At 62.8% G+C, this 24030-nt stretch overlaps 1 protein-coding gene across 9 annotated transcripts in view; it reads left to right on the forward strand.

Annotated features, from left to right (window-relative positions):
- Positions 1-24030, forward strand: part of ABLIM3 (actin binding LIM protein family member 3) — a 42931-nt gene that overhangs the window by 17073 nt on the left and 1828 nt on the right. Inside the window, exons 2-19 of one of the 9 annotated variants that reach the window (XM_039701442.1) lie at positions 8541-8681; positions 10629-10812; positions 10935-11047; positions 12778-12904; positions 13005-13098; positions 14087-14174; positions 14649-14707; positions 14953-15024; positions 15378-15533; positions 16338-16367; positions 16906-17035; positions 17639-17737; positions 19504-19554; positions 20929-21063; positions 21304-21368; positions 21901-22048; positions 22718-22747; positions 23088-23146. In XM_039701442.1, coding sequence (XP_039557376.1) covers positions 8541-8681; positions 10629-10812; positions 10935-11047; positions 12778-12904; positions 13005-13098; positions 14087-14174; positions 14649-14707; positions 14953-15024; positions 15378-15533; positions 16338-16367; positions 16906-17035; positions 17639-17737; positions 19504-19554; positions 20929-21063; positions 21304-21368; positions 21901-22048; positions 22718-22747; positions 23088-23146 — 1781 coding nt within the window. The remainder of the gene's footprint in view (positions 1-8540; positions 8682-10628; positions 10813-10934; positions 11048-12777; positions 12905-13004; positions 13099-14086; positions 14175-14648; positions 14708-14952; positions 15025-15377; positions 15534-16337; positions 16368-16905; positions 17036-17638; positions 17738-19503; positions 19555-20928; positions 21064-21303; positions 21369-21900; positions 22049-22717; positions 22748-23087; positions 23147-24030) is intronic. The other 8 variants (XM_039701444.1, XM_039701443.1, XM_039701446.1 and 5 more) reach the window with 8 other exon arrangements.

A 24030-nucleotide genomic window follows, 5' to 3' on the forward strand; every position in this document is an offset into this window, starting at 1 on the left:
GTCAGTCCCAGTTTGGGAATCTCAGTCAGTCCCAGTCTGGGAATCTCAGTCCCAGTTTGGGGGTCTCAGTCAGTCCCAGTTTGGAAGTGTCAGTCATTCCTAGTTTAGGGTTCCCAGTCACTCCCTGTTTCAGTTTGGGGGTCCCAGTCACTCCTAGTTTGGGATCCCAGTCACTCCCAGTTTGGGCTCCCAGTCAGTCCCAGTTTGAGCTCCCAGTAAGTCCCACTCAGTCCCAATTTTAGCTCCCAGTAAGTCCCACTCAGTCCCGGTCTGGGCTCCCAGTCAGTCCCAGTTTGGGATCCCAGTTTGGGCTCCCAGTCAGTCCCAGTCTGAGCTCCCAGTAAGTCCCATTCAGTCCCAATCTGGGCTCCCATTCAGTCCCAGTTTGGGGTCCCATTCAGTCCCAGTCTGGGCTCCCAGTTGGTCCCAGTTTGGGCAGTGGAGCACAGAGCTGTGCAGACACAAAGGTGTGAGCCCCGAGCCCGGGCTGCAGCTGCAGTGCAGGGACTGCTGTTGCCATGGAGCTGTGCCAGTGTCACCAGGGATGTGCCAGTGTCACCAGGGATGTTCCAGTGTCACCAGGGAAAAGGATGTACCAGTGTCACCAGGGATGTGCCAGTGTCACCAGGGAAAGGGATGTGCCAGTGTCACCAGGGATGTGCCAGTGTCACCAGGGATGTGCCAGTGTCACCAGGGAAAGGATCCAGCTGGGATGGCAGGAGGGAGGGAGGGAGGCTGCCAGGAGGGAACCTGGATCCCCGGGAATGCCCTGCTGGGGCTGCCAGCAGGGGTGGATGTGCAGCTGAACCTCTGATCCCCTAGGGTTAACCCCTGCCCTGCTCCAGCCCTTCCCCAGCTCTGTGCCCCCCAAATTCCCACCCTGGGGGTGCAGAGCCACCCTCCTGTGCCCTCATCCTCCTGCTGTCCCCAAGCCGTGCTGGCAGGGAAGGGAAGGTGTCACTTCTGCCAAACAGGGACAGGAGGAGAGGGAACGGCCTCGGGCTGGGCCAGGGCAGGCTCAGGGTGGGCACAGCCGGAATTTCCCCATGGAAAGGGGGCTCAGGCACTGGCACTGCCCAGGGGGTGCTGGGAATGCTGAAGGGGGGACCCTCACCCTCCTCTTCTCCCTGGGGGTGTCACTGCAGCCCTGGGTGGGAGCATGGCACAGCCAGGAGGTGCCCGTGGGGCTCCCTGGCTGCTGCCAGGGTGGGAATTCCTGGGATACAGGGGAATTCTGGGGTACAGGGGAACTCTTGGGATACAGGGGAATTCCTGGGATTTAGAGGGGGGAATTTCCGGGATACAGGGGAACTCCCTGTATTCTGGGGTACAGGGGAACTCTTGGGATACAGGGGAATTCCTGGGATTTAGAGGAATTCCTGGGATGCAGTGGAACTCCTGGGATGCAGTGGAACTCTCAGGATACAGTGGAATTCCTGGGATACAGGGGAACTCTTGGGATACATTGGACTTCTTAGGATACAGGGGAATTCCTGGGATACAGGGGAATTCCTGGGGTTTAGAGGAATTCCTGGGATACAGTGGAAATCTTAGGATACAGGGGAATTCCTCCTAGGGTTTAGAGGAATTCCTGGGATACGGTGGAATTCTCAGGATACAGTGGAACCCCTGGGATCCAGCTGGAGTCCTGGGATGCAGTGGAACTGCTGGGATCCAGCAGAATTCCCGGGATCCAGCGTGTTCCCGGCCCTGCCCAGGGTGCAGCTCACAGCCCTGCTGTGCCTTCCTGTTGTCTGCACTCAGGTCATCAAATCTCTGAGAACTAGAAAAACAACTTTTCCCTCTTTTTCTCGGGAATCTGGGCAGATCACAGCAGCACTCAGTGCTTCCAGGCTGATCCCAGATCCCTCAGGACACCCGAGGTGCTGCAGGAATGGGGCTGGGGGCTCCTGCAGGCGGGAGGTGACAGCTCTGAGCCCCAGGGGGGGTTTGGGTGTCCCTGGCACATCCAGCCCTGCCTGTGTGGGAAGTAAACATCCTGCAGGCAGGCACGGGCAGCTGCCTGCAGCCAGGTCAGCCTGGGGGGACAAGCACAGCTTCCTCCACACTCCTTTGGACAATAATTTCCACAAATGCAGCCAGAAGCAAATTCTGCTCTGCAGGCAGGGCCCTGGCTTCATTTATTTCGATTTTTTTTTTCTTGTTTTCCTTCTATCCCCTTGATTTTCTCCTTGTCTCCTTCCCTCCTTTGTCTCCTCGGGGTGTTGCTGACCTCCCTCCTGTCTGTGTGTGCAGCGTGTCCCCTGGCACAGTGTGCTACCGTGCCCTCACCATGCTCTGGCACCTATTTGGGCACCTGTGGCACTCAGCCACCCTCACTGCAGTCCTGCTGGGAGATGCTGGGATCATCCCTCCCTCCCTCTCTCCCTGGTGTGGTGCCCGTGCCCTCTGCCATGGTGGCAGTGCCACTCCATCTCCCTGGTGCCATCCCCACAGCTCATCTGTGTCCTGTGTCCCACCCAAGGGGCCGGGGTGAGCCAGGTGGGGGCAATAATTGGTGCTGATCTAATTAGGGAAGCCTAGGGCTGGATTAGGAGCCGTGGCAGGGGAGGGTGTTGAGCTGTAAGCCACAGATGGCTTTGCCTGCGAGCCAGGAGAGGCTGGCATGGTCTGGAGGGGGTTCTGATCCTGCCTGGAATACACCCTGAGCTGCCTGACGGGTTTGGGAACAGCCCAGGGGCTGCTCTGGGTGAGCTGCGTGCTCCCCAGTGTCCCCAGGCCACTGTCCCAGCCCTCAGGGGTGCAGGACAAGCACTGGAGGAGCAGCTGGGGCTGCTGCAGGCTCACACTGCCCCACAGCAGACCCCTGTCCTCAGCCCACCAGCAGCACTCAGCCCTCCCCAGGTTCAAAATGTAAATATTAAATAAAGAACCACGTGATGCTTCTGGATTTTACTGGGAGGAAGGATCAGGAGAGAAAATCTTTTGTCCAGAGGTAAATCTGGTTATGTCTCCTTGATGGAAATGGATTTTCTCGGTGGGAGCCCCATGGAAGCAGTGGCCTGAGCACCGAGGTGGCCGTGCAGGCTCAGGTTCACTGCAGAGCTGAGCATCCCGGCTGCTGGGCCCTCCCTTTACCTCGGGGGGATTTGGCTGAGATTTACCTGGGTGCTGGCACCCCCAGCAGCCTCCCCTCCTCAGCAGGCTGCTCTCCCAGCTCTTTTCCAGCCTGGTTGGCTGGGATTGTGTCTGGAGCGGGCACGTTCCCGTGTGCCAGGCTCCACAGGGCACAGCCCGGGGCTCTCCTGCTCGCAGCCCAGCCTGCCCTTCCTGCCCGAGGCGTTCTGAGGCTGCACCGAGCCCTGGCCCTGCTGCTGCTGCTGATGAGAAACCCACACCCTGCAGCTCCCACCCTTCCTCCCCGGCCCCCCGGGACAGGCTCCGCTCCTGCCGGAGGGGAAATCCTCCCTGGAGCCCCGCTGCAGGGTCCCCTCCTTTTCCCCAGGGCCAGCCCAGGGGCTTGTGTGACCTCGCTGGGTGCCATCCGTGCCGCTTCACCCCGGCTTCTCCCGAGCTTCCAGCGAAATTCCTTCCTGCCCACTCAGCCCTGCCAGGGCTGGGCTTCCTCTTCCTCAGCCTGTGCCAGCCCCGGAGCGCTGGGATCGGCCCTTCCTGGGGAGTGCCGGCCGGGAATGCACACCGGGAATGCCCGCTGGGAATGCCCACTGGGAATGCCCACTGGGAGTGCCCGCTGGGAGTGCCCACTGGGAGTGCCCGCTGGGAATGTACACCAGGAATGCCCACCGGGAGTGCACACTGGGAATACCCACCAGGAATACCCATCGGGAATGCCCACCGGGAATGCCCACCGGGAGTGCCCACTGGGAATGCCCGCCTGGGAATGCCCGCTGGGAATGTACACCAGGAATGCCCACCGGGAGTGCACACTGGGAATACCCACCAGGAATACCCATCATTTTTGTCTCCCGGGAGTGCCCGCCTGGAATATCCACTGGGAATGCCCAATGGGAATGCCTGCCGGGAATGCCGGCCAGGAATATCCACCGGGAATGCCCTCTGGGAGTGCACGCCAGGAATTCCCACCGGGAATGCACACCGGGAATACCCATCAGAAATGCACACCGGGAATGCCCACCCCACCGGGAATGCCCACCGGCAGTGCCCACCTTTCCTCACCCGCCCCGCATCCCACCCCAGCCCGTGCCGCGCTGCTGCCACCACCCCAGGGGGGTCTGAGAAGAGGATTTCCATCCTCAGGGAGCCCGCAGGGGATGGGGTGGGACACTGCCCGCTGCCAGGCAGCTCTGGGAGCACTGGGAGCACTGGGGAGCTGCTGGAAGGGAGTTCAGCCCCACGGAGCTGGAGAGATTTGGAGATTCCTGCCAACATCATCTGTCAGCATCCAGCGTTGCAGGGGCTGGATCCATCCCCCAATGACACCCACACCTCTCTCCACACCCCAGGGATCCATCCCCTGGTGACAACCCACATCTGCCTCCACGCTCCAGGCTGGATCCATCCCCTGCTGGCACCCCCACATCTCCCTCCATGCTCCAGGCTGGATCCATCCCCTGCTGGCACCCCCACATCTCCCTCCACGCTCCAGGCTGGATCCATCCCCTGCTGGCACCCCTTTGCTGTAGGTGCCAGCTCTCAGTCCCTGCATCCCCCTGGCACCCACCAAACTCAGTTTCCCCTGGTGGCACTGCCTCTCCTTACTCATTTCAGGGTGAATGCTTTGCTTTGCCACAGTCCCCCTCACCTGTGGCTCTCCCAGCACTGTGTAAATGTTAATTAAGCCAGGCATGCCCATCTTCTTGTGGAGATGCTGGCAGCAGGGCTGGGTGGGAATTTCCAGTTCCCTGTGGACAATGATCCAAACCCCTCCTGGAGCAGCTTCTCCCTGACAGACCTTCCTGGAGGGCAGTGGGCTGGAAGGGGGAAATGGGTGGGAAAGGAGCACCAGCTGCTCTGGGCCCTGCAAGGAAGGAGGGATGGATCTTTAAAAATGCCTCTGGATGCTCATGGAGAGCTGCTCCTGGTTAGCTGTTGCTGGGGTATGTGGGGCTGTGGGGTTTGGGGGAACCCAGGCTGCTGGAGGAGCTTGTTCTGAGCTTAGAATGGAATTCTCCTGTTATCCTTCCACTCCTGAAGTGCTCAGAGTGTTCCAGAGGTTCAGCATTTCCCCATCCTGCTGGAGGGCTGGACACGGGGCAGGAAGAGCACAGGAAACCAAACAAGGTCCTTGACCCCCCCAAAGCCGAGGAGGGCATTGCAGGGGGGGAACCGCGGATTGTGAGCTCGGAGCAGCCCCTGGGCAGGGTCCCTGTGCCCCCCTGGGGGGGCAGGGCTGCTCTGCACGGCCCTGGGGGTCTTTGGGGGCTGTCCCTTCCCAGGTCACACACTGGCTGTGCCCTGGGGGTGTTTGGGGGCTGTCCCTGCCCAGGTCACACACTGCCTGGGCACGGGCACCGCTGCCTGACCCCGGGGCTGCCTGGGGCAGCAATCCCTGACCGGAGGTGCCACCTTAATCCGGATCACTGGCAAATCTGCCGAGTGCCCACGCAGCCCCGTGGCAGCTCCCTGCCTGCCTGGCTGTGCCCAGAGCCCCCCAGGAACCAGCCAGGAACGGGCACAGCCCCACAGCAGCCTGGCCCTGGCCGTGTTTTGCACTGGAGCGGAGCACAAACCCAGGAATTGTTGGCCTGAGCAAAGTGGGGGCAGATTATGGCATTCCATGGGCAGCTCCCACCCCCTGTGCACGGCTGCTGCATCCCAGCCTGCCAGGCCACTAATGCTACTTACATTATTAGGGGATTATTTGGTGTAATGAGCTTTGCCCCGCTCAGCTGGCCCTGTGCTCGGGCTCTGGGCTGTGTAATACTTCCTGCACGGGGCCACGAGGCGGGCAGCTGCTGCCTGAGCACAGGCACACAATGCACCAATGTTCCCGGCCACAATTCCAGCCTGGCCTGGAGGTTAAGCACGAATCAGGGAGCTTTGGGGAGTTTTTGAACAGAGCAGGAGGGTGAGGGTGCCCTGAGCCGGCTCCTGACCCGTCCCCACGGGCACAGCCAGCAGCCATGGCTCAGATCCAGCTCTGGAGCACAGCTAAAAGCATCTTGCCCATCCTCAGCTCCTTTTCCTCTGCCTCTCTGCCATCAGAGCAGCGAGGGCTCGGCGATGTGTTGCTATGGACACCAGGAAGTTTTCCCTGGAGACCAGAAGCCCGCACTGAGTGATGCCTGCGTGTTCCGACACAGATTATTATTATTATTATTATTTTTGTCTCCCCCCTTTCTTTGTTGTGAGTGTTTAAGAGTGGATGAATTCCTGGCTTTCCCCCGTGCCTCTGTCCTGCTTTCCTCTCCCAGCTTTGTGGATTTCCAGGGCTTGGCTTCATTCTGGGCCAGGGTGTGAGCTCGGGGTGCGTGGGAGGAAGGCTCAGCTCTGTAACTCTTGCTCTGCTGGAGATCCCTGCAGAGAAGATCCCTGATTTATTCCAGCCTTGGGAGATCCTCTTGGTCCCCTGAGGCAGCTGCAGAGCTCCTGGGCACCCCTTACACCAGCGACCATCACTGGTGCTGCATTCCTGCTCCCAGGGCTGCTGCCTCTTGGGTGGGGGTTCCCTGCTCCCTTCCTTTTGTTTGGGACCTCACAGTGATTAGGTCTAGACTAATTAGTCTCTGCTGGGCTAGCTCCAGGCCTGACTCCCATTTTGTCCCCCCCCTGCTGGCACTTGGTGTCCTTTAGTGCCTCGGGTACCTCTGAGAGCCCTTGGCTCGCGGGGAAGGGAAATCCCAGCAGCTCCTGGAAGTCAGGGCTGGGGTCTGAGCTTTGCAGGAGGGCGCTGGGAGCTCCCCTCGCAGCCCATTCCAGGATGGAGCCGTGCTCCAGGAGCTTCAGCCCCTGTGCCTCTGCGCCCTTGGCACGGGGAACGGGATTTTGCTGTGCCACGGTCTCAATGTCATTTTGACTTCTCTTGCTTGGCTTTTGAAGCTGATAATGGGCTGTTTCTGTTCCCTGTCACTTGATCTGCCCCTCGGCGAGCGAGGAGCCTCTGGTGAGTGATCTGCTCTGTCCTGTGCCCTTCTCCCCTGCTCTGGAGGCGCTTCACAGGCTGCCTTTCAATCAGCTGCTTCTCTTCTTCCTGGGAATGCAGTTCAGCCCTGGGTCAGAAAAGCTCTGGCCCATTGAAATCCTCCTTTTTGCTGCTTGACTTGCCCAGATTGTGACTCCCTGTCGGAAACCTTACAGCAAATAAATCCTGCAGTGCTTGGCGTGCTGTCAGCCTGGCTGGAGCTCCTGCCCAGCCCCAGCACTCCTGGGTGGGGCAGGGACAGCAGGAGCTGCTCTGTTTTCTCTGCTTCTTTGGGAATTGCCTTGAGACAGCAGAAGGATCCCTGCAGAGCAGGGGGGTTTCACCCTGGAGCGTGGGGGAGGCTGGGCATCACCTGTGTGGTGTCCCAGAGGGTGAGGAGTGTCTGCAGCAGGAGAATTTCAGCTCCTGCTCTGTCCTGAGGCTGCTGGGCATCACCTGTGTGGTGTCCCAGGGGATGAGGAGTGGAGGTGAAGCCCAGCACTGTCTGCAGCAGGAGAATTTCAGTTCTTGCCCTGCCCTGATGCAGCCCCAGCACCTCCCTGCTCTGGAAGGAGCCCTGGGGCTGGGCTGCTGCTCGTGGCTGAGGAGGTGACAGCCCCACCAGGGCCAGGCACTCCATTGCTGTGATGTTTGAAAGCTCCTTGACAAATGGCTCCTTCCTCCAGCTCCTAAGCAAACAAGTGGAAGTTCCAAAAGCCCAGCAGTTCCTTCCTGAGCTGCTGCCAGCTCGGAGCTCTCTGAGGGCCAGCAGCAGTGAGGACTGTCCCTGCAGTGTCCCTGCAGTGTCCTGTGCACCTGCTGTGGGGACAGGAGAGCACTGGGGAGCTCTGGGGTGATGCTGTCACCTGGCTGTCCATGCAGGGACAGAGTCTGGCACTGCAGGCCCGTGAGCATCTTCTGTGGGGCAGGGAAATCCCAGATCCAGAGAGGGCTGGGCTCCCCCTCAGGGTCACTGTTTTGTATTTGTGGGGTTCCCAGACGAAGGAAGGAAATGGTGAATCTGACTCCGTGTTCTTAGAAAGCTAATTTATTATTTTATCATCTATATTATATTAAAGAATACTGAAAGGATACTTACAGAAGGCTAAAGGATACCACTGAAAAACTCGTGACTCCTTCCAGAGTTCCAACACAGCCTGACAGTGGTTGGTCATTGAGTCAAAACAATTCCCATAAACCAATAAAACAATCTCCAAACACATTCCACAGCAGCAAAACACAGGAGAAGCAAATCAGATAATTACTGTTTTCATTTTTCTCTGAGGCTTCTCAGCTTCCCAGGAGAAAATCCTGGCGAAGGGATTTTCCAGAAAGTGTGACAGTGACATCAGTGGGTGCTGTCCTTGCCCTCAGTGCTGGCCTGGCCGTGTCACAGCCACCAGGCTGAGCTCAGCGCGGTGCCACCCGGCCGTGTCCCACGTCCTAACAGACCCTTCCCCTCTCTCCTTGCTGCCAGCAGTTCCGTACCAGCAGAACCCCTACAGCCCTGGGAGCAGCTCCTCTGCCATCCAGTGCTACCGCTGCGGGGACACCTGCAAGGGCGAGGTCGTGCGCGTGCAGAGCAACCACTTCCACATCCGCTGCTTCACCTGCCAAGGTAGGACCCGGCTCCCCAAAACCTCCTGGCCAGGGTGTCCCAGAGCCCCGGGGACAGACCTGCCTGGCCCACTGAGGTGGCAGCTGCAGGGGGGTGTGGTGTGGCACGGGTGGCACAGGGCAGGCAGAGCCCCTGAGTGATGGCAGAGCCGGTGACACCTCTGGGTGTCCGGTGTCCCCACCCCAGAGCAGCCTGCAGGTCCCAAATGTGTCCCCATCTGTGTCTGGGAGGGTCACTGTGTCCTTCAGCTGCTCCCAAAGCAGGAGGAGGAGCAGGGGGAGGAGGCACTGCCAGCCTGGCTGAGAGGCAGCGAGGTGGGGAGATGCCCAGAGCAGCTCTGACAGAGCTGGGGCTGGCTGACACATCCCTGTGACACCCCTGCCACCCGCCCATGGCATTCAGCTGGCACCTGGTGCCCGCCAGGGCTGGCAGAAGTGGGGCAGAGAGGTTGTTTGGATCCTCCTGGAGCAGCAGGGCTGTAAAGCTCGTGGTGCAGAGCTGCTGCTGCTCCTCAGCTCCTTTATTGGAGCAGCTGCTCCCAACCAGCCTCTGCAGGCTGTAAAATTCCCCATTCCAGGGCTTTTTAAAGGCCTCTGCTCTTCCAAGCTCCCCGTGCTAAGCATCCATCCCCCTGGCCACCCTCTGCTCCTTGCCAGAGCAGAGGTGACACTCCCCAGCTGTCCCCACCCTGCTGCAGCCCTGTCCCCCCTGGGGAGGGGCAGCCCCAGAGTTTTGGGAGAGGGGATCTGTCCCGGGATGCCCTCAGGGCTGACTGGCACCTGCAGGGCCCCGTGCTGCCCTCTCCCAGCTCGGCCTGGAGGATCCAGCAGGAGCTGAGCATCCAGACAAAGAGCTCAGCCAGCTTCAAAGGGAGCAGCAGCCAGCAGGGAGAGCCTGGCAGAGCTCTCTGCCCGATTTCCAAGTGAAAGGGAATAAATAATGAGAGGAAATCCTCCTGTCTCACCTTCCCTCGCAGCTCTCACCTCCTGCCACCTCTGGCTGGCTCCAGCCCCGCTGCCTGTCCCCGGGAGCTGGCACAGGACTGAGCCACGGGATGTGCTGTTCCCACAGCAAACAGGGCACACAGCAGCCTCGTTTTATCTTGCATTTGCTTCCTGATGTGTCCCCGAGCTGCTGGCCTGTCTCTCATTGCTGACAGGATGTTTGGGAGACCCAAATTGCCCTGCTGGGTGTCCAGGGAGCAGCTGCAAGGGGAGCAGCCCAGGGCAGGAGCTGCATCCCTGTCCCACAGCTGCAGGGACAGGACAGAGGGGCTGCAGGACAAACACAGACCGAGGTGGGCTGTGCCAGCGGGTGGCCAGTCACTCTGTGGTCCCCTCCCCACCGTGTCACCCTGCAGGATGAGCTGGGCATGGTGCCACTGTGCCACCCTGTGCCACTGCACTGCCAGCTCTGCTGGTCCCTCTGGCTGCAGAGGCCGTAGGAGGGGGATGATGCTGAGGCCAGGGCCGGACACGTCTGCTTGGATTCCTGTGATGGGCTGTGCACCACCCACGCTTCCCAGGCTGGGCTGGACACCCGTGGAACAACGAGCAGGGAGAGCTCCAACGTTCCCAGGAGCTGCTCCCGCCAGGGCAGGGCTCCATGCCGGGACTGCAGGTGGCTCAGGGACAACACCCCAGCCCAGCCGTCCCTGGGGCGCTCGCAGCCCTGTCCCCATGTTCCCCACGCCACGGGAGTGCCAGCCGGAGGGGCAGCTCCGGGCGGGATGCCCGGGCGGTGCCCAGCCGCAGGAGCGCTGCAGTGCAGGGGCTCCCTGCCGGCTGCGGGATCCCGGCCCCATCCCGCAGCCCGACACTGACACCTTGTGGGAGGCCCCAGAGCCGGGGAAACCCTCGGAGACACCTGCAGGAGGCTGGCGAGGCGGCGGAGCTCGGGGATTGCCAACCCCGGCCCCGCCGTGAGCGCTGCGCGTCCTCCCCGCAGTGTGCGGCTGCGACCTGGCCCAGTCGGGCTTCTTCTTCAAGAACCAGGAGTACATCTGCACCCACGACTACCAGCAGCTCTACGGGACCCGCTGTGACAGCTGCGGGGACTTCATCACCGGCGAGGTCATCTCTGCCCTGGGCAGGACCTACCACCCCAAGTGCTTCGTCTGCAGCACCTGCAGGTGAGTGGCACTGAAGGCTGGTGGCCCCTTGGAGAAGCCCTTGCCGGAGCTCCCTGCTGGCCCCAGGGCAGGAGCAGCCCCTGGGGACGCTGCTGACCCCTCCCCACTGTCCCTGGATGCAGGAAGCCATTCCCCATCGGAGACAAGGTCACCTTCAGCGGCAAGGACTGCGTCTGCCAAAACTGCTCCCACGCCCTGCTCAGCACCAAGCCCATCAAGATCCACGGGCCCAGCCGTAAGTTGTGCCAGGTGGCCCTGGAGGGGGGGACAGGACAAGCTTTGGGGCCACCCTGCAGAGCCAGGGTGTCACCGAGGGTTGGGAGGAGGGACGGGGCACTCCTGCAGCTCCACCCAGGTTTTGGAATCTCCCCTGGCCTATTGGTGGCCTTGGCAGAGCTCATGGTGGGTTCTGGAGCTGGGTTTGCTCCCAGGCAGTTGTTGGTGTCCAAGGGCTGTGCTGGGAATGCTCCTGGGGCTGTCACAGCTCTGGTGCTCCTTGCTGGCTCTGCAAGCACTGAAAGGGTTTTTGTGCTCACCCCCTTGCCCTGGTGAACCCCAGAGGTCCCCTAAGAGTCAGCTGGAGCGATGGACGAGCTCTTTAGGGTGGCTTTGGCCTTGCTTTTGACCCCAGGCTGGGAGGACCTTCCCTTCCTGCCTGACACAGCCCTGCAGCCAGGCCAGAGCAGGACAGGGTGTCACCCGTGGTCCTTGTCACCCAGTCACCATGGTGGCACTGCTGGTGGTGGGACTGGTGCTGAAGGACCCCTGTGAGCCCCCCAAGCTGCCTCTCCCCTCCATGGAGGGGACGTGGCAGGGTTGGACTGAGCCAAAGGACAGGAATTCCCTCATCTTCCTCCGTGGGCTCCCGGAGCCAGGCTCTGCCTCCCTCCCGCCTTCCTCTCCCTCCCCATCCCCTTCCCGGCGCTGCTGGGCCCTGCACAGGGGTCACCCGAGGACACCATGCCTCATTCCCGGCAGCTGCAGCACACGGAGCCTGTCCCCGCCCGCCCCGCTGGCCCTGGCAGTGCCACCAGCAGGGTGGCAGGGAGCTGTGCAGGCTGCTGGAGCCAAGGCATCCCTGGCAGCAGCATGCCCAGCCTCCCCCTGCAGCCCCAGCCCTGCAAACAGCCCCAAAGCAGCAGGACCCCAGCCAGGGAGCAGATCCTGCTTTCGTCCAGGGCTCAGAGATCCTCCAGGCGGGGATTTGGGATGGAGCAGCCTGGGCTGGGCTGGCTGCTCCTGCTTCCCCCGTGGCAGGGATGGGGTTAAGGAAACCCCAGGTTAAAGAAACTCCAGGCAGCCCTGCTGGCCAGGGGAGAGAGGACAAGGAGGAGCCAAGGTCAGGGTGCGAGGCCCTTCCTGCTGGGAGCAGGGCAGGAAGGGAGGCCGGGGATGGCGCAGCGGGGCCAGACAGCACAGCCCTTCCTCTGCCGGCCCTGCCCAGCCCTGGGCACCTGCCAGCCCCGCGGGGCCCTCCCACAGCCCGGCACACACCGAACCAGGCTGGAAAAGAGCCTTGAGGTCATCCAAGCTGTGACCCAGCAGCTCCTCCCTCATCAGCTAAACCTGGGTGCCACCTCCAGGTTCTTTTAAATCTCTTTTAAACGGTGACTGCGGCTCCTCCCTGGCACATCATTGCCGTGCCCAGTCACTGTTTCAGATAAGGTTTTTGTCCTGATGTCCAGCTGGCCTGGCTCAGGCTGCTCACCCCGAGGCAAGCCCAGCTCAGGGCTGTGCCCGGGTGCCAGGGGTGTCTCCGAGGTCCCAGCTTTCCCGTGCTGGGGACAAGCAGAGGGGACAGATTGCCACAGTGAAATGATCCCCACGAGGCTGCCTCAGCAGCAGGGTGTTGGTAACAGGGTCGTGCTCCGGGGCAGGGCTTTCCTCTGGGGGTGAGGGCACTGCCAGGGCTGTCACAGAGCTGGGGGTGTCCCCGCTGTGCCCACACCCCTGCTGTCCCCCCAGACTGCGCCGGCTGCAAGGAGGAGATCAAGCAGGGCCAGTCTCTGCTGGCGCTGGAGAAGCAGTGGCACGTCAGCTGCTTCAAGTGCCAGACGTGCGGGGTCATCCTCACCGGCGAGTACATCAGCAAGTGAGTGCCACCGCCCTGCCCTGCCCTGCCCTGCCCAGCCGGGCCGGGGGCTCGCCTGGCTCCCACCCAGCTGGCACTGACCCCTCTGTGCCCTCCCCAGGGATGGCATCCCGTACTGCGAGTCCGACTACCACGCCCAGTTCGGCATCAAGTGCGAGACCTGCGACCGCTACATCAGCGGCCGCGTCCTGGAGGCGAGTGCGGGGCTGGGGCGGCGACGTGGAGGGTGGCACCTGGCACAGGTCCCCAGGCCATCCCTGGGGCCGTGCAGCAGCTCTGTCACAGCCTGAGCGCCTCCTCCGAGGGTGGCAGAGGGGGGAGCAAGGCCAGCCCGTGGGTGCTGGAGCTGGGGACACAGCGGGAGTGACCTGGGAGCTGGGACACGTCTGCGGCTGTGGGACATCGGCCCCAGCAGCTGCTGCCGTGTCCCCAAACCATCCCTGTGCCGGCAGCCTGCCTGTTGCCTTGGAAACGCATCCCACACTGCTGCCCGCTGCCGAGCCTGCTCCGGGGCTGCAGCACCCTCCGGGGGCACTGATCCCCTGGCACACCCCTGGAACACCCCTGGAACTCCCCCTGGCATGGCAGGAACCAGAGCAGGGGCTGCAGCACCCTCCCGGGGGCACTGATCCCCTGAAACCCCCCTGGAACACCCCTGGAACTCCCCTGGAACCCCCCTGGAACCCCCTGGAACCTCCCCTGGCATGGCAGGAATTGGAGCAGGGGCTGCCCTTCACCAGGGGAGGCTTGGCTGGGCAGCAGGAACTGCTCTGGCAGAGCCAGGGAGGGATGCAGGGATTGCCCAGGGATGCCAGCATGGATACAGGGATTGCCCAGGGTGTTGGCAATTCCCAGAGTGCCAGCTTTGCAGGGACACTGTCCCTGCTGGTCTGGGACCCCTGGCTCTATTGGTGTTAAAGGTTTGGAGGAGAGCAGAAGCTCCTGGTGTTCCTGGAAGTTCCTGTTCCTGGTGGACTCGTAGCCCAGCAGGTTCCCAATGGCATTGAAGCCCTCTTGGTTTTCTCCATGGGCCCGTGGAGGCCTCCAGGGCCAGCCCTGTTTGTCACCTGGTCCCTGTGGGCAGCAGAGAGGGCTGGCAGGGTCACTCAGGGACAGGGGACAGGGGACAGGGGCAGTCCCCTGTCCTGCCTGGCTCAGGGCTCCTCTCTGCTCACCCCACAGGCAGGAGGGAAGCACTACCACCCCACGTGTGCCAGGTGTGTGCGCTGCCACCAGATGTTCACAGAGGGAGAGGAGATGTACCTGACAGGTAACCTGTGACAGCAGGGCTGGGGGCACGGGGGGTTTGGCTCCTCGTGGCCCCTGGAAGGGTCTCTGTGTGCAGATCCCCCTCCCACTGCCCTCAGCTGCTGGGGGCAAAAATCTCTGCTCTCCACGAGCCCTGCCCCTGAGCTGGGAGCTTTTCATCTCCTGCACACCTGGGCACAGCCCGATCTCTGCTCACTCCAGCCCGAAGGAGGGAGGTGTTGTGCTGTCCCCAGCTCAGTGTCACCCCAGTTTAACCAGCAGCAACTGGTTGGGCCACCCCAAACCCACCCGAGTTTGCTGTCCCAGCTGAGGTTTGGCCCTGCCCTGTTCCATTCCTCATCACAGACACTCAGTCCCACTGCCCTGCACCTTGCTGTGGCACTGCTGGAGGTGGCAGGGGGACCTGGCTGGCCCTGGCAGGGACGGGGTGACAGTGTGTGGGGCTGAGCACTGTCCCTCTGCTGTCCCTTTGCAGGCTCTGAGGTGTGGCACCCCATCTGCAAGCAGGCAGCCAGAGCAGAGAAGAAGCTGAAGGTAGGCACCAGGGCGAGGGGATCGGAGGGGTGGCACGTCCCAGGTGCCACTGTCCTGATCCCTGCTGGAACTGAACTGTTCTGGCAGTGCCCACACCTGGAGTGGCTTCCTGAGGCTGCCCAGGGGAGGATGAGTGGCCGTGGCTGGGGCTGTGGCAGTGAAATCCAGCCCCAAACCACCAATCTGCCTGCTGGGGGGCCCTCCCTGCCCTGCTCTCACCTGCCCTCCCCTTTGTGCCTCCACAGCACAGGAGGACCTCAGAAACCTCCATCTCGCCCCCCGGCTCCAGCATCGGCTCCCCAAACCGTGTCATCTGCGTAAGTGCAGCCCTGCCCCTCCCCGGGGGTGGGGACAGCAGTGCCACAGCCACTCCTGAGCGGGACAAGCCCAGAATCTGGGGACAGCAGGCACGAGTGCCCCTGTCCCTGCAGCACGCTGTGCCACCAGTGCCGTGCCACAGCTCGGGAGCAGCCAGGGGCACAGCCCTGCCCTCCCAGCTCCTCTGCCCTGCCCCTGCTGCCTCTCAGGCCTCTCCTCTTAGCTGTCCCTGCTGCTGGGGTGACAATGGGCTCTGTCTGCCCTGTGCTGGCTCCACACTGCGCTGCAGCCTCCCTTCCCTTCTCTCCTCCTCTTCCTTTCCACCTCTCTGTCTGTCTCTCCCTCTCCCTAGGCTAAAGTGGATAATGAGATCCTTAATTACAAAGACCTGGCAGCTCTTCCCAAGATTAAAGCCATCTATGAAGTGCAGCGTCCCGACCTCATTTCCTACGAGCCCTACCACAGATACACGTCGGACGAGACGCTGGAGAGATATAGCTATGGGGAGGTACTGGGGCTGCAGGGGCCCTGCGGGGCTGCAGGGACGGGCCCCACCCCGGGCACAGCTCTGGGGGGCTGCTCATGCCAGGGGGAGCCGGGCAGGGTCTGTGATGGAGGTGAGGTGATGCTGCTGTAGAGCCAGAGAGATCCCAGAGAGCTCAGGGCGTGTGCAGGGACACACAGGGCTGTGTGAGAGGAGTGATGGGCAGGGAATGCATCCCTCCCAGCCCTGAGCAGGCAATCCTGCAGGCAGCCAATCCTGCAGGCAGCCAGCACAGCTCCTCTGCAGCTCCTCTGGAGCAGGGCTGCCTCTGGGGTGCTGCCCTGCAGCCAGGGAAGGGGCTGGGGCACTGCATTTCTGCAGGGCATGAGCAGGGGATGCTCAGGCACAGGACTGTCCTGCCTGCCCAGCTGGGGCTGCTGGGGAGCCCAGGGAGCTCAGGAAGGAGAGGTCCTGAGCAGCTCACCCAGAGGGGCACTGAAGTGGTGCTGTCAGAGGATTTGGCAGCAGCCCCTCTCCCATCCCCACCCCACGGTTCTGCCACAAGCCTGGCGTCCTGCAGCCCACCAGGGTGGTGCAGGCAGCGTGGCCGTGGCCCCTGTGCCTCCCCCTCTCCACAGAGCTCTCTGACAGGTGACAGCTGCTGAGTGCTCCTGCCAGTTCCTCTCCTGGCCAGGGCTCCCTGCCCCAGTTCAGCTCCAGTGTAACCCAGGGAATAACTGCTGTGGGACCCCAGTCTGTCCCTGCTCCCCTTAACCACGTGCTGTCTCTCTCTCTTTTCCTCCTCACTCTGCCTCCTGCTGCCTGCAGTCCCTGGGGACCCTCTCCCCATACTCTCAGGTAATGCCCCTGTGGGCTCTGGGGGTCTGTCCCTCTGTCCAGGCTCTGCTGCTCATCCCCCTGGGCTGGTGGCTGTCCCAGGGTGTGGGGAGGTGGGTTAGGGGGACTGTTGTGTCCTTGAGGCCCCAAAGAGAGCAGGGTCAAAGCCCTTTCTGGTAGAATGGCCCCAGGGTGCAGCTTCTGCCCTGTGGAGGGAGCCCCAGTAACTGGGAACGAGTTCAAGGGAAGGGGACAATCTAACACCTAAAAAAAATCTAAAACCACACACAGTGTAAGTTCACGAGCTCCTAAATACAAAAAGTAACCACACAAGCAACAGAATTCATTATTGATGCCAACACCTATTTAAAGCAAGCCTCTGTCACCTGCTCCCAGCCCCTGGGCTCTGCTGCCTGGGGACACAGGCACTGTGTCCCTCCAGCCTCAGGGGACACAGCCACTGCCCGGTGCCACACCCAGAGCAGCCCAGGCAGGGACCCCGGCCCTGGGACCCCCCCTGGCAGCTCTAACCCCGCTCTGCACCCCTTCCCCTCGCCAGGACATCTACGAGAGCTTTGACCCGCGGCAGAGGCGAGCCTCCAGCCCCGGCTACATCGACTCCCCCACCTACGGCCGCCAGGGCATGTCCCCCACCATGCCCAGGTCCCCCCACCATTTCTACCGCTCAGGTGAGGCTCTGGGCTGCAGCCCCAGCCGGCAGCTGGAGAGAGGATCCCAAAAATAGCTCTGGGGTTTCTGGGGTTTCTCAGCAGGAGTGGCCCTGGGGTGGGAGCAGCGCCTGGCTCTGCACATCCCCCGGCCCAAACTCCTGCCAGCAGCAAGGAGAGGCCAAGGGGAATTTTTGGGGCTCAGGCAGGATGGGGTGGGAGGCAAAGACCCCTCAGGTGCCCTGGTGGCTCTGGGAGGGGTGTGCAGGAGAGTGCTTGTGCCCGGGGAGCTCCTTGCACAGCCCGAGCATGGCGGGGAGCAGAGCGTGCCTGGCCGTGCCTCCTGTCCTCTGCAGCTGCCGAGGAAGGACCGGAACCCTCCGAGCTCACCGAGAGCCCCGCCGGGGGCTCATCCCTGCCTCTGCAGCACGCTGGGCTTTCCCCCGCACATCCCGGAGCTGCGGGAGCCCTGCCCCGCTCCATCACCGCCCCTCCTGGAGCGCAGCCCCCCATCCCACGGGTCACCGCCGCTCTTCTAACACCGCTGCATTTAACACCCATTTTCTTCTGCCTCTTGTTCTCTCTCTCGGTCGCTCACGGCTGCTTCTGCTCGGCCCCGCGCAGGCACCGAGAGCGGGCGCAGCTCCCCCTACTATAGCCAGTTAGATGTGAGGTCCTCCACTCCAACCTCATACCAAGCGCCCAAGCATTTCCACATCCCAGGTAGGCTCCGGAGCGCCCCGCTGCCCGGGGAGCGCCGTGTCCGTGGCATGCCCGCGTGTCTCGTCCCCGCTGTGTCGCATGCCTAGCTCCGCCGCCTGCCTAGAGCCAGCTGGCAGCAGGATCCAGCCCGGTAGAGGCCATCCATAAACAGGACCTGCGGCTTGAACTCTGCTCCTTTTCTCCTCCCCGTCACCACCGCGAGGTGCCAGAGCCGCCCGCAGCCTGCTTGACCCTCGCAGCATCCCTCCTCCTCCTCCTCCTCCTCCCTGCCCTCCCTCCACTCTTCCCCACGCCAAACGAGTGCCCTGGTGAGAGCCCGTGCCCTGCCCTGCCTCGCCCCCAGGATCAGCAGCCGGAGCGTGTGTGCCAGAGGCGTTTCCACACCCATCCGCTACAGATGACTATTTTATACTCCCCCTAGGGCCCGCCGCTCCCTCCCCCCAGTGTCTTCTGGGCTTGCCAGATGCCTGCTCCCCTTCTGCAGGGATTGCAGGGGCCACCAGGTAAGGGCCACCCCCCGCCCCCGGCACCGCAGAGCCCACGGGGCCGGGGCCGGAGCGGGCAGGAAAGGGAGAGGGGGTCGGGAGGCAGGGAGAGCTGCCCAGCACCCCTCGGCGGGGTCAGAACCCCGCACCGTCCACCCGGCTCTTGGCATCTCCCCGTGCCCCGACAGCGTGGCACCCTCGCCAAGGCATCGCTGATGCCCTGAGGACACGCGGAGGCTCCCCCAGCTCCATCCCTGCCCATCCTGCCCATCCTGCCCATCCTGCCCATCCCTGCCCATCCCTGCCCTGCCGCCCGGTGTTTATGGATGGCCCCATCCCTGCTCCAGCTCGCTTTCCCTCCCGACTCGCTCTTTTCTCTCTCTGTGCTGCGGAAAGAGGCTTTGTCTGCTGCTGGCTCGCCCCGGGTGCTCGCAGGCGGCTCTGGCGGCTGCTGGCACCCCGAGAACGCCGCGGGTGCCCGGCTGCAGGCTGTGCCCCGGCACGGTGCATGCTGTCGCTGGGCGCTCGCTGCATGTCCTGCCGCTCCTGGGCAGCCGGGACCGCGCTGCCGTGCCCGGCCCGTGGACCGGAGCAATCCCGGCGCCCTCCCGGAGCATTCCCGGAGCAATCCCGGGGCAATCCCGGGTCAATCCCGGAGCAATCCCGGAGCAATCCCGGGGTATCCCCGGAGCAATCCCGGACCATTCCCGGAGCAATCCCCGAGCAATCCCGGAGCATTCCCGGGGCATTCCCGGGGCATTCCCGGGGCAATGCCGGAGCCCTCCCGGAGCACTCCCGGAGCTATCCCGGAGCAATCCCGGAGCTATCCCGGGGCAATCCCGGGGTAATCCCGGAGCCCTCCCGGAGCCCTCCCAGGGCACTCCCGGAGCATTCCCGGGGCATTCCCGGAGCTATCCCGGGGCAATCCCGGAGCAATCCCGGAGCAATCCCGGAGCCCTCCCAGGGCACTCCCGGAGCACTCCCGGGGCACTCCCGGGGCACTCCCGGAGCCCTCCAGGAGCAATCCCGGAGCCCTCCCAGGGCACTCCCGGAGCACTCCCGGGGCACTCCCGGAGCAATCCCGGAGCTATCCCGGAGCACTCCCGGAGCAATCCCGGGACAATCCCGGGACAACCCCGGGTCACTGGAGGCGCTGTGTGATGGAAGCGTGGCGCGGGGATGGCGGCTCCCGCAGGACCCGTGTCCTGCGCGCTCCCAGCACGCCCCCACTCACCTCCCTCTCCCCTTTTTCTTCCCTTTCTCCCTCTCTTCTCCCACCAGCTGCCGGCGAGAGTAACATCTACAGGAAGCCGCCCATCTACAAGCGCCACGGTACGCTCTGGTGGCCGTGTCCCCGTGTCACCCGGGGAGGGGACCCGGTGCTCTGGGCTGGGGGGAGTGGGGCAGGCGCCGGGGTTTGGGTGCTGGGCTCCGGGGGAATGCTCCTGCTGCTGCTCTGGGCAGCAGAGGGGCTCAGGGGGGGACACGTGTGACTTTGGAGCACGGCCCTGCTGTGACAAAGGCTGGCAGTGCCACCAGGGATGGCTGTGGGAGGGGGAGCAGGGCCTTGGTGGGACAAGGCAGTCAGAGCACCCTCGGAGAAGGGCTGAAAAAAGCAATTTGCAGTTTCACACGCAGCCCTGGAGAAAATGCAGCCCACTGTGGGTGGCTGCTCCAGCCTGAAACAGGCCTGGGGGTGCTGCAGGCTGGGGAGGGTGCTTGGTGGCCCTCGGTGCTGGGTGGCTCTCGGTGTTGGGTGGCCCTTGGTGTCGGGTGGCCCTCGGTGCTTGGTGGCTCTCGGTGCTGGGTGGCTCTCAGTGTTGGGTGGCCCTTGGTGTTTGGTGGCCCTTGGTGTCGGGTGGCTCTCGGTGCTGGGTGGCTCTCAGAGGGGCTGGCTCTCTCTGTCCCCTCCTGCTCGGGAGGGACAGCAGCTCCCCCTGAGCAGTAACCGTGTCTCCTCTCTCTGCCCTCCCTCCTGCCCACCTCCCACCACCCTCTGCTGCTGCTGCTGCTGCTGTAAGTACCTGCTGGGTCCCCTGTGCCTGCCGGGGGTGTGGGATGGCCCTGCCACCTCCTGTCCCTGCTGCTCCTTCCCCTGTCACTCTCCTGGCCTCTGGTGCAGCAGAACTCCCCCCGGGTACCCCTGTGTGCTGTGGAGGCTCTGTCCCCAGCCTGAGCACCCTGTGTGTCCCTGCCATGAGGACCCAGCCCTGCCAGAGCCCCTCTGCTGCCACCTTTCCCTGGCAGAACCCAGAGAGCCCCATCCCTGCTGGGTCTGGACCTTCCTCCGTCCCCTCTGTCACCTCCTGGGGACAGGACAGCGCAGGAGCAGTGGCACTGCTGGGACTGGGATGAGCAGGAGGCAGCACGTGTGGTGCCGTGGGCTCTCAGCCATTTGGGTCCCTTCCCAGCCACATCAGTGACATCCCCTGCTTGTCACTGTCCCCACTGTCCTGCCTCAGCACCCTTGAGGAGGTGTCAGCAGCTGGAAAAATGATTATTCCCAGCTCTGCTCCAGGCCCAGCCACAAATCCCTGGCAGTCCTGGGGAGGGAAGAGGCTCTGCCTTGGTTTGGGGGGATCTCTGCAGATGCTCACCTTGGCTCTGCCTTGGTTTGGGGGGATCTCTGCAGATGCTCACCTTGGCTCTGCCTTGGTGTGGGGGGATCTCTGCAGATGCTCACCTTGGCTCTGCCTGTTCCTGCAGACACCCCCTGTGCAGCCACCAAGAGCAAAACCAGCGAGGACATCGCCCAGTCATCCAAGTACAGCCCTGCCTACTCCCCTGACCCCTACTACCACTCCGAGTCCGAGTACTGGTCCTTCCAAGGCTCACCCAAAGGTAACAAATTCCCCTTGGGCTGCGAGAAAGGGAAACCCATTCCTGCTCCACGTTTTCTGGGAGGAATCCTCGTTTTCATTTGGGTCTGGACACAAAAGTGGGGCTGGGCTGAGATCCCTGCCAAGGTGACCCCAAAACCCAAGCAGTGTCTGGGAGCTGACTGTCCCCAGGCAGTGGGGACTGCCCCTCCCTGCCTGTCCCCCTTTTGTCCCCCTGTGACCCCTGACTGTCCCCTTGCAGCTCCCCGGGCCCGGAGGTTCTCGTCAGGTGGCGAGGAGGATGGGTACGACCGGGGCATGCACAAGGTGAGTGCCAGCCCTGCTGGGCACAGCCAGCACCCAGCTGCCAGGACAGGGACAGGGGTTGGGGACATGGGGCTCCAGAACTGGGGCAGAGTTTGGGGGGTCTCAGTGGCTCCTGAGGTGACACCAGAGGGGTCCCCAAGTGCCAGGACAGGAACAGGGCTGGGGACACCAGAGGCCACCAGGGGGTGGGAACATGGAGGGACACCAGGGCTCCAAAACTGAGGCAAAATTTGGGGAGGTCCTGAAGGATCCCGGGTGGTTCTGGGGGGTCCTGGGTGACAGCAGGGGTGTCCCCAAGCTGGCTCTGGGGAGAAGGCTCAGCCCAGCTCTGCCACCCGAGAAGGTGCCACCACCACCCCTGCTGCCCTCGGGCATCTGTCCCCTCCTGGCCACCCCCAGCTCTGAAGGAGGGCACAGCTGAGGCACCCCCACCCCAGCATCACCCTCAGGACATGCTGTGCCCTTCCGTGGTGTGCCAGAGAGGGCTGGGCAGGGACAGGAAGGGTGCCAGGTGGCTTTTCCCCCCTGCCAGATCCAGAGTGGCATCGGGAGGCTGATCCTGAGGGAGGAGATGAAGGCTCGCTCCAACTCCTACGCAGACCCCTGGACACCCCCTCGCAGCTCGGCCAGCAGCAGGGAGGCCCTGCACACAGTGGGCTACGAGGGCTCCCTCAATGGCTGTAAGGCTGTCCCTCTGTCCCTCTGTCCCAGCCAGCACAGCCCCAGCCCCTCGGGGCATCTGCGGGGTGGACAGGGAGGAATGGGGTGAGCAAAGGGCTGATCAGAGGTGCTGGGCATGGAGCTGGGCTCGGGAGGGTCTTTTCCTCTCTGGAGGGCTCCAGCCGTGCCCTGTGGCCCAGCTGGGATGGGGCATTGCCCACTGGGCAGCCTGGCATGGCTGAAGGATCCCTGGGGGATCTGGCAGCACAGCCATGCCCGGGGGCTGGCACCTCTTCTGGGCTGGCACCTCTGGGCACCCCAGGGCTGCCCTGCTTGCCCTGCTCTTCTCACAGAGCCCCCAGCCCTGCCCTGGGGGCCACAGGGGGCACTTCAGAGCCTGGCAGCACAGATGCCCTGTCCATTCCATGCTCTTCTTCCTCATGGCACCTGTGCCCTCACGGGGCTGGAGACACTCTGGGAGCCCGAGGGAGGATCCGTGGGGCTGGGGACACCTCTGGGAGCCCCAGGGGAATCCGTGGGGCTGGGGACACCCAGGGAGCCCCAGGGAGGATCTGTGGGGCTGGGGATGCCCAGGGAGCCCCAGGGAGGATCCGTGGGGCTGGGCATGGGCAGTTGTGCAGGGATGGGGTGCCTGGCCCTCCCTGACAGCAGCTCTGCTCTCCTTGCAGCTCCCAGAACCCATTACCTGGCCGACAGTGGTGAGTGCCCGCCCCAGCCCGGGGCAGAGCCCAGCTGGAGCAGGGAGGGGAGAAGGGAAGCCAAGAAGGAGCCCTGGAAAGCCTGGATTAGGACAGAGCTGGAGCAGGGCAGGGAGGATGGAGAGGGGGAGCTGGCACAGGAGAGTGTTGCTCTGCAGGGTGAGGTGGGAGGGGGCCACGGGAAAGGGATTTTGGGGAAAGGAATGTCAGCACAGGCTGGGAATGAGCTGGAGCTGGAAGGAGACAGAGCTGGGGGCACAGAGGTGGCCCAGTGGGGGCTGTCTGGGCTCTGAGGCTCATTGCTGCTTTCTCCCTGATGCCCTTGGGGGCTCCTTTGCAGATCCCCTCATTTCCAAGTCGGCCTCCCTTCCTGCCTACAGGAGGAACGGGCTGCACAGGGTGAGTGCCTCCTGCTGCTGCCAGGCTTCCCCCTTGTGCCAGGCTTTCCCCCTTGTGCCAGGCTTTCCCCCTTGTGCCAGGCATTCCCCATTGTGCCAGGCTTTCCCCTTTGTGCCAGGTATTCCCCCTTGTGCCAGGCTTTCCCCCTTGTGCCAGGCTTTCCCCTTTGTGCCAGGTATTCCCCCTTGTGCCAGGCTTTCCCCCTTGTCCCAGGCATTCCCAATCTCTTCTCCCAGGCATTCCCAATCTCCCAGGCTTTCCCCCTTCTCCCCCAGCTCCTCCAAGCCCCCAGTGCTCCCTTTCCATCCCTGGGATGTCCTGTTCCCCCCTCCTCCGCAATCCAAAACGATTATTATCATTAATAATCATGATTTATTTGGGTCCAAAGAGCCCTGTCCAGGCAGTGTCTGCCCTGAAACTCCCACGGGGCAATTTCCAGAGGGATGCTGGTGTTGCTCTCCAGCAGAAGAGCTTTGCTTTGTATCCTGGGGATTGTTTGGGATCAGGAGCTCTGCTCCTGCCCCCGTGTGACCCGGGCTTGTCACTTCACCTCCTCGTGTCTCGCCTTCCCTGCTGCTGGGTGGGAACCCGGGACATCTGTGTGCCCTGGGTGACATGTGCCCCTGGCAGGAGGCCAAAGACACTTGGGATTTCGATTTTAACTCGTGGAGCAAATTCCCAACCTTGTATGAAGAATCACAAGTCACAGAAGTTTGAGTAATAATGAATTAATCACCGGGTGAAAAATGGAGTTCTGGGGGTTTTGTTATAGGGGGTCTAGGGGGCAAGATGGAGGGACATGGGCATTGTCCCATGCTTCTTTCTTCTTCTTCTTCCTAGCCTCCATCTAATGGGTGATGGTGGCACATTTAGATTGGCCTAGA

This window comes from Passer montanus, unplaced genomic scaffold (assembly GCF_014805655.1).
Source record: "Passer montanus isolate IOZ18808 unplaced genomic scaffold, ASM1480565v1 scaffold15, whole genome shotgun sequence".
NCBI lineage: Eukaryota > Metazoa > Chordata > Aves > Passeriformes > Passeridae > Passer > Passer montanus.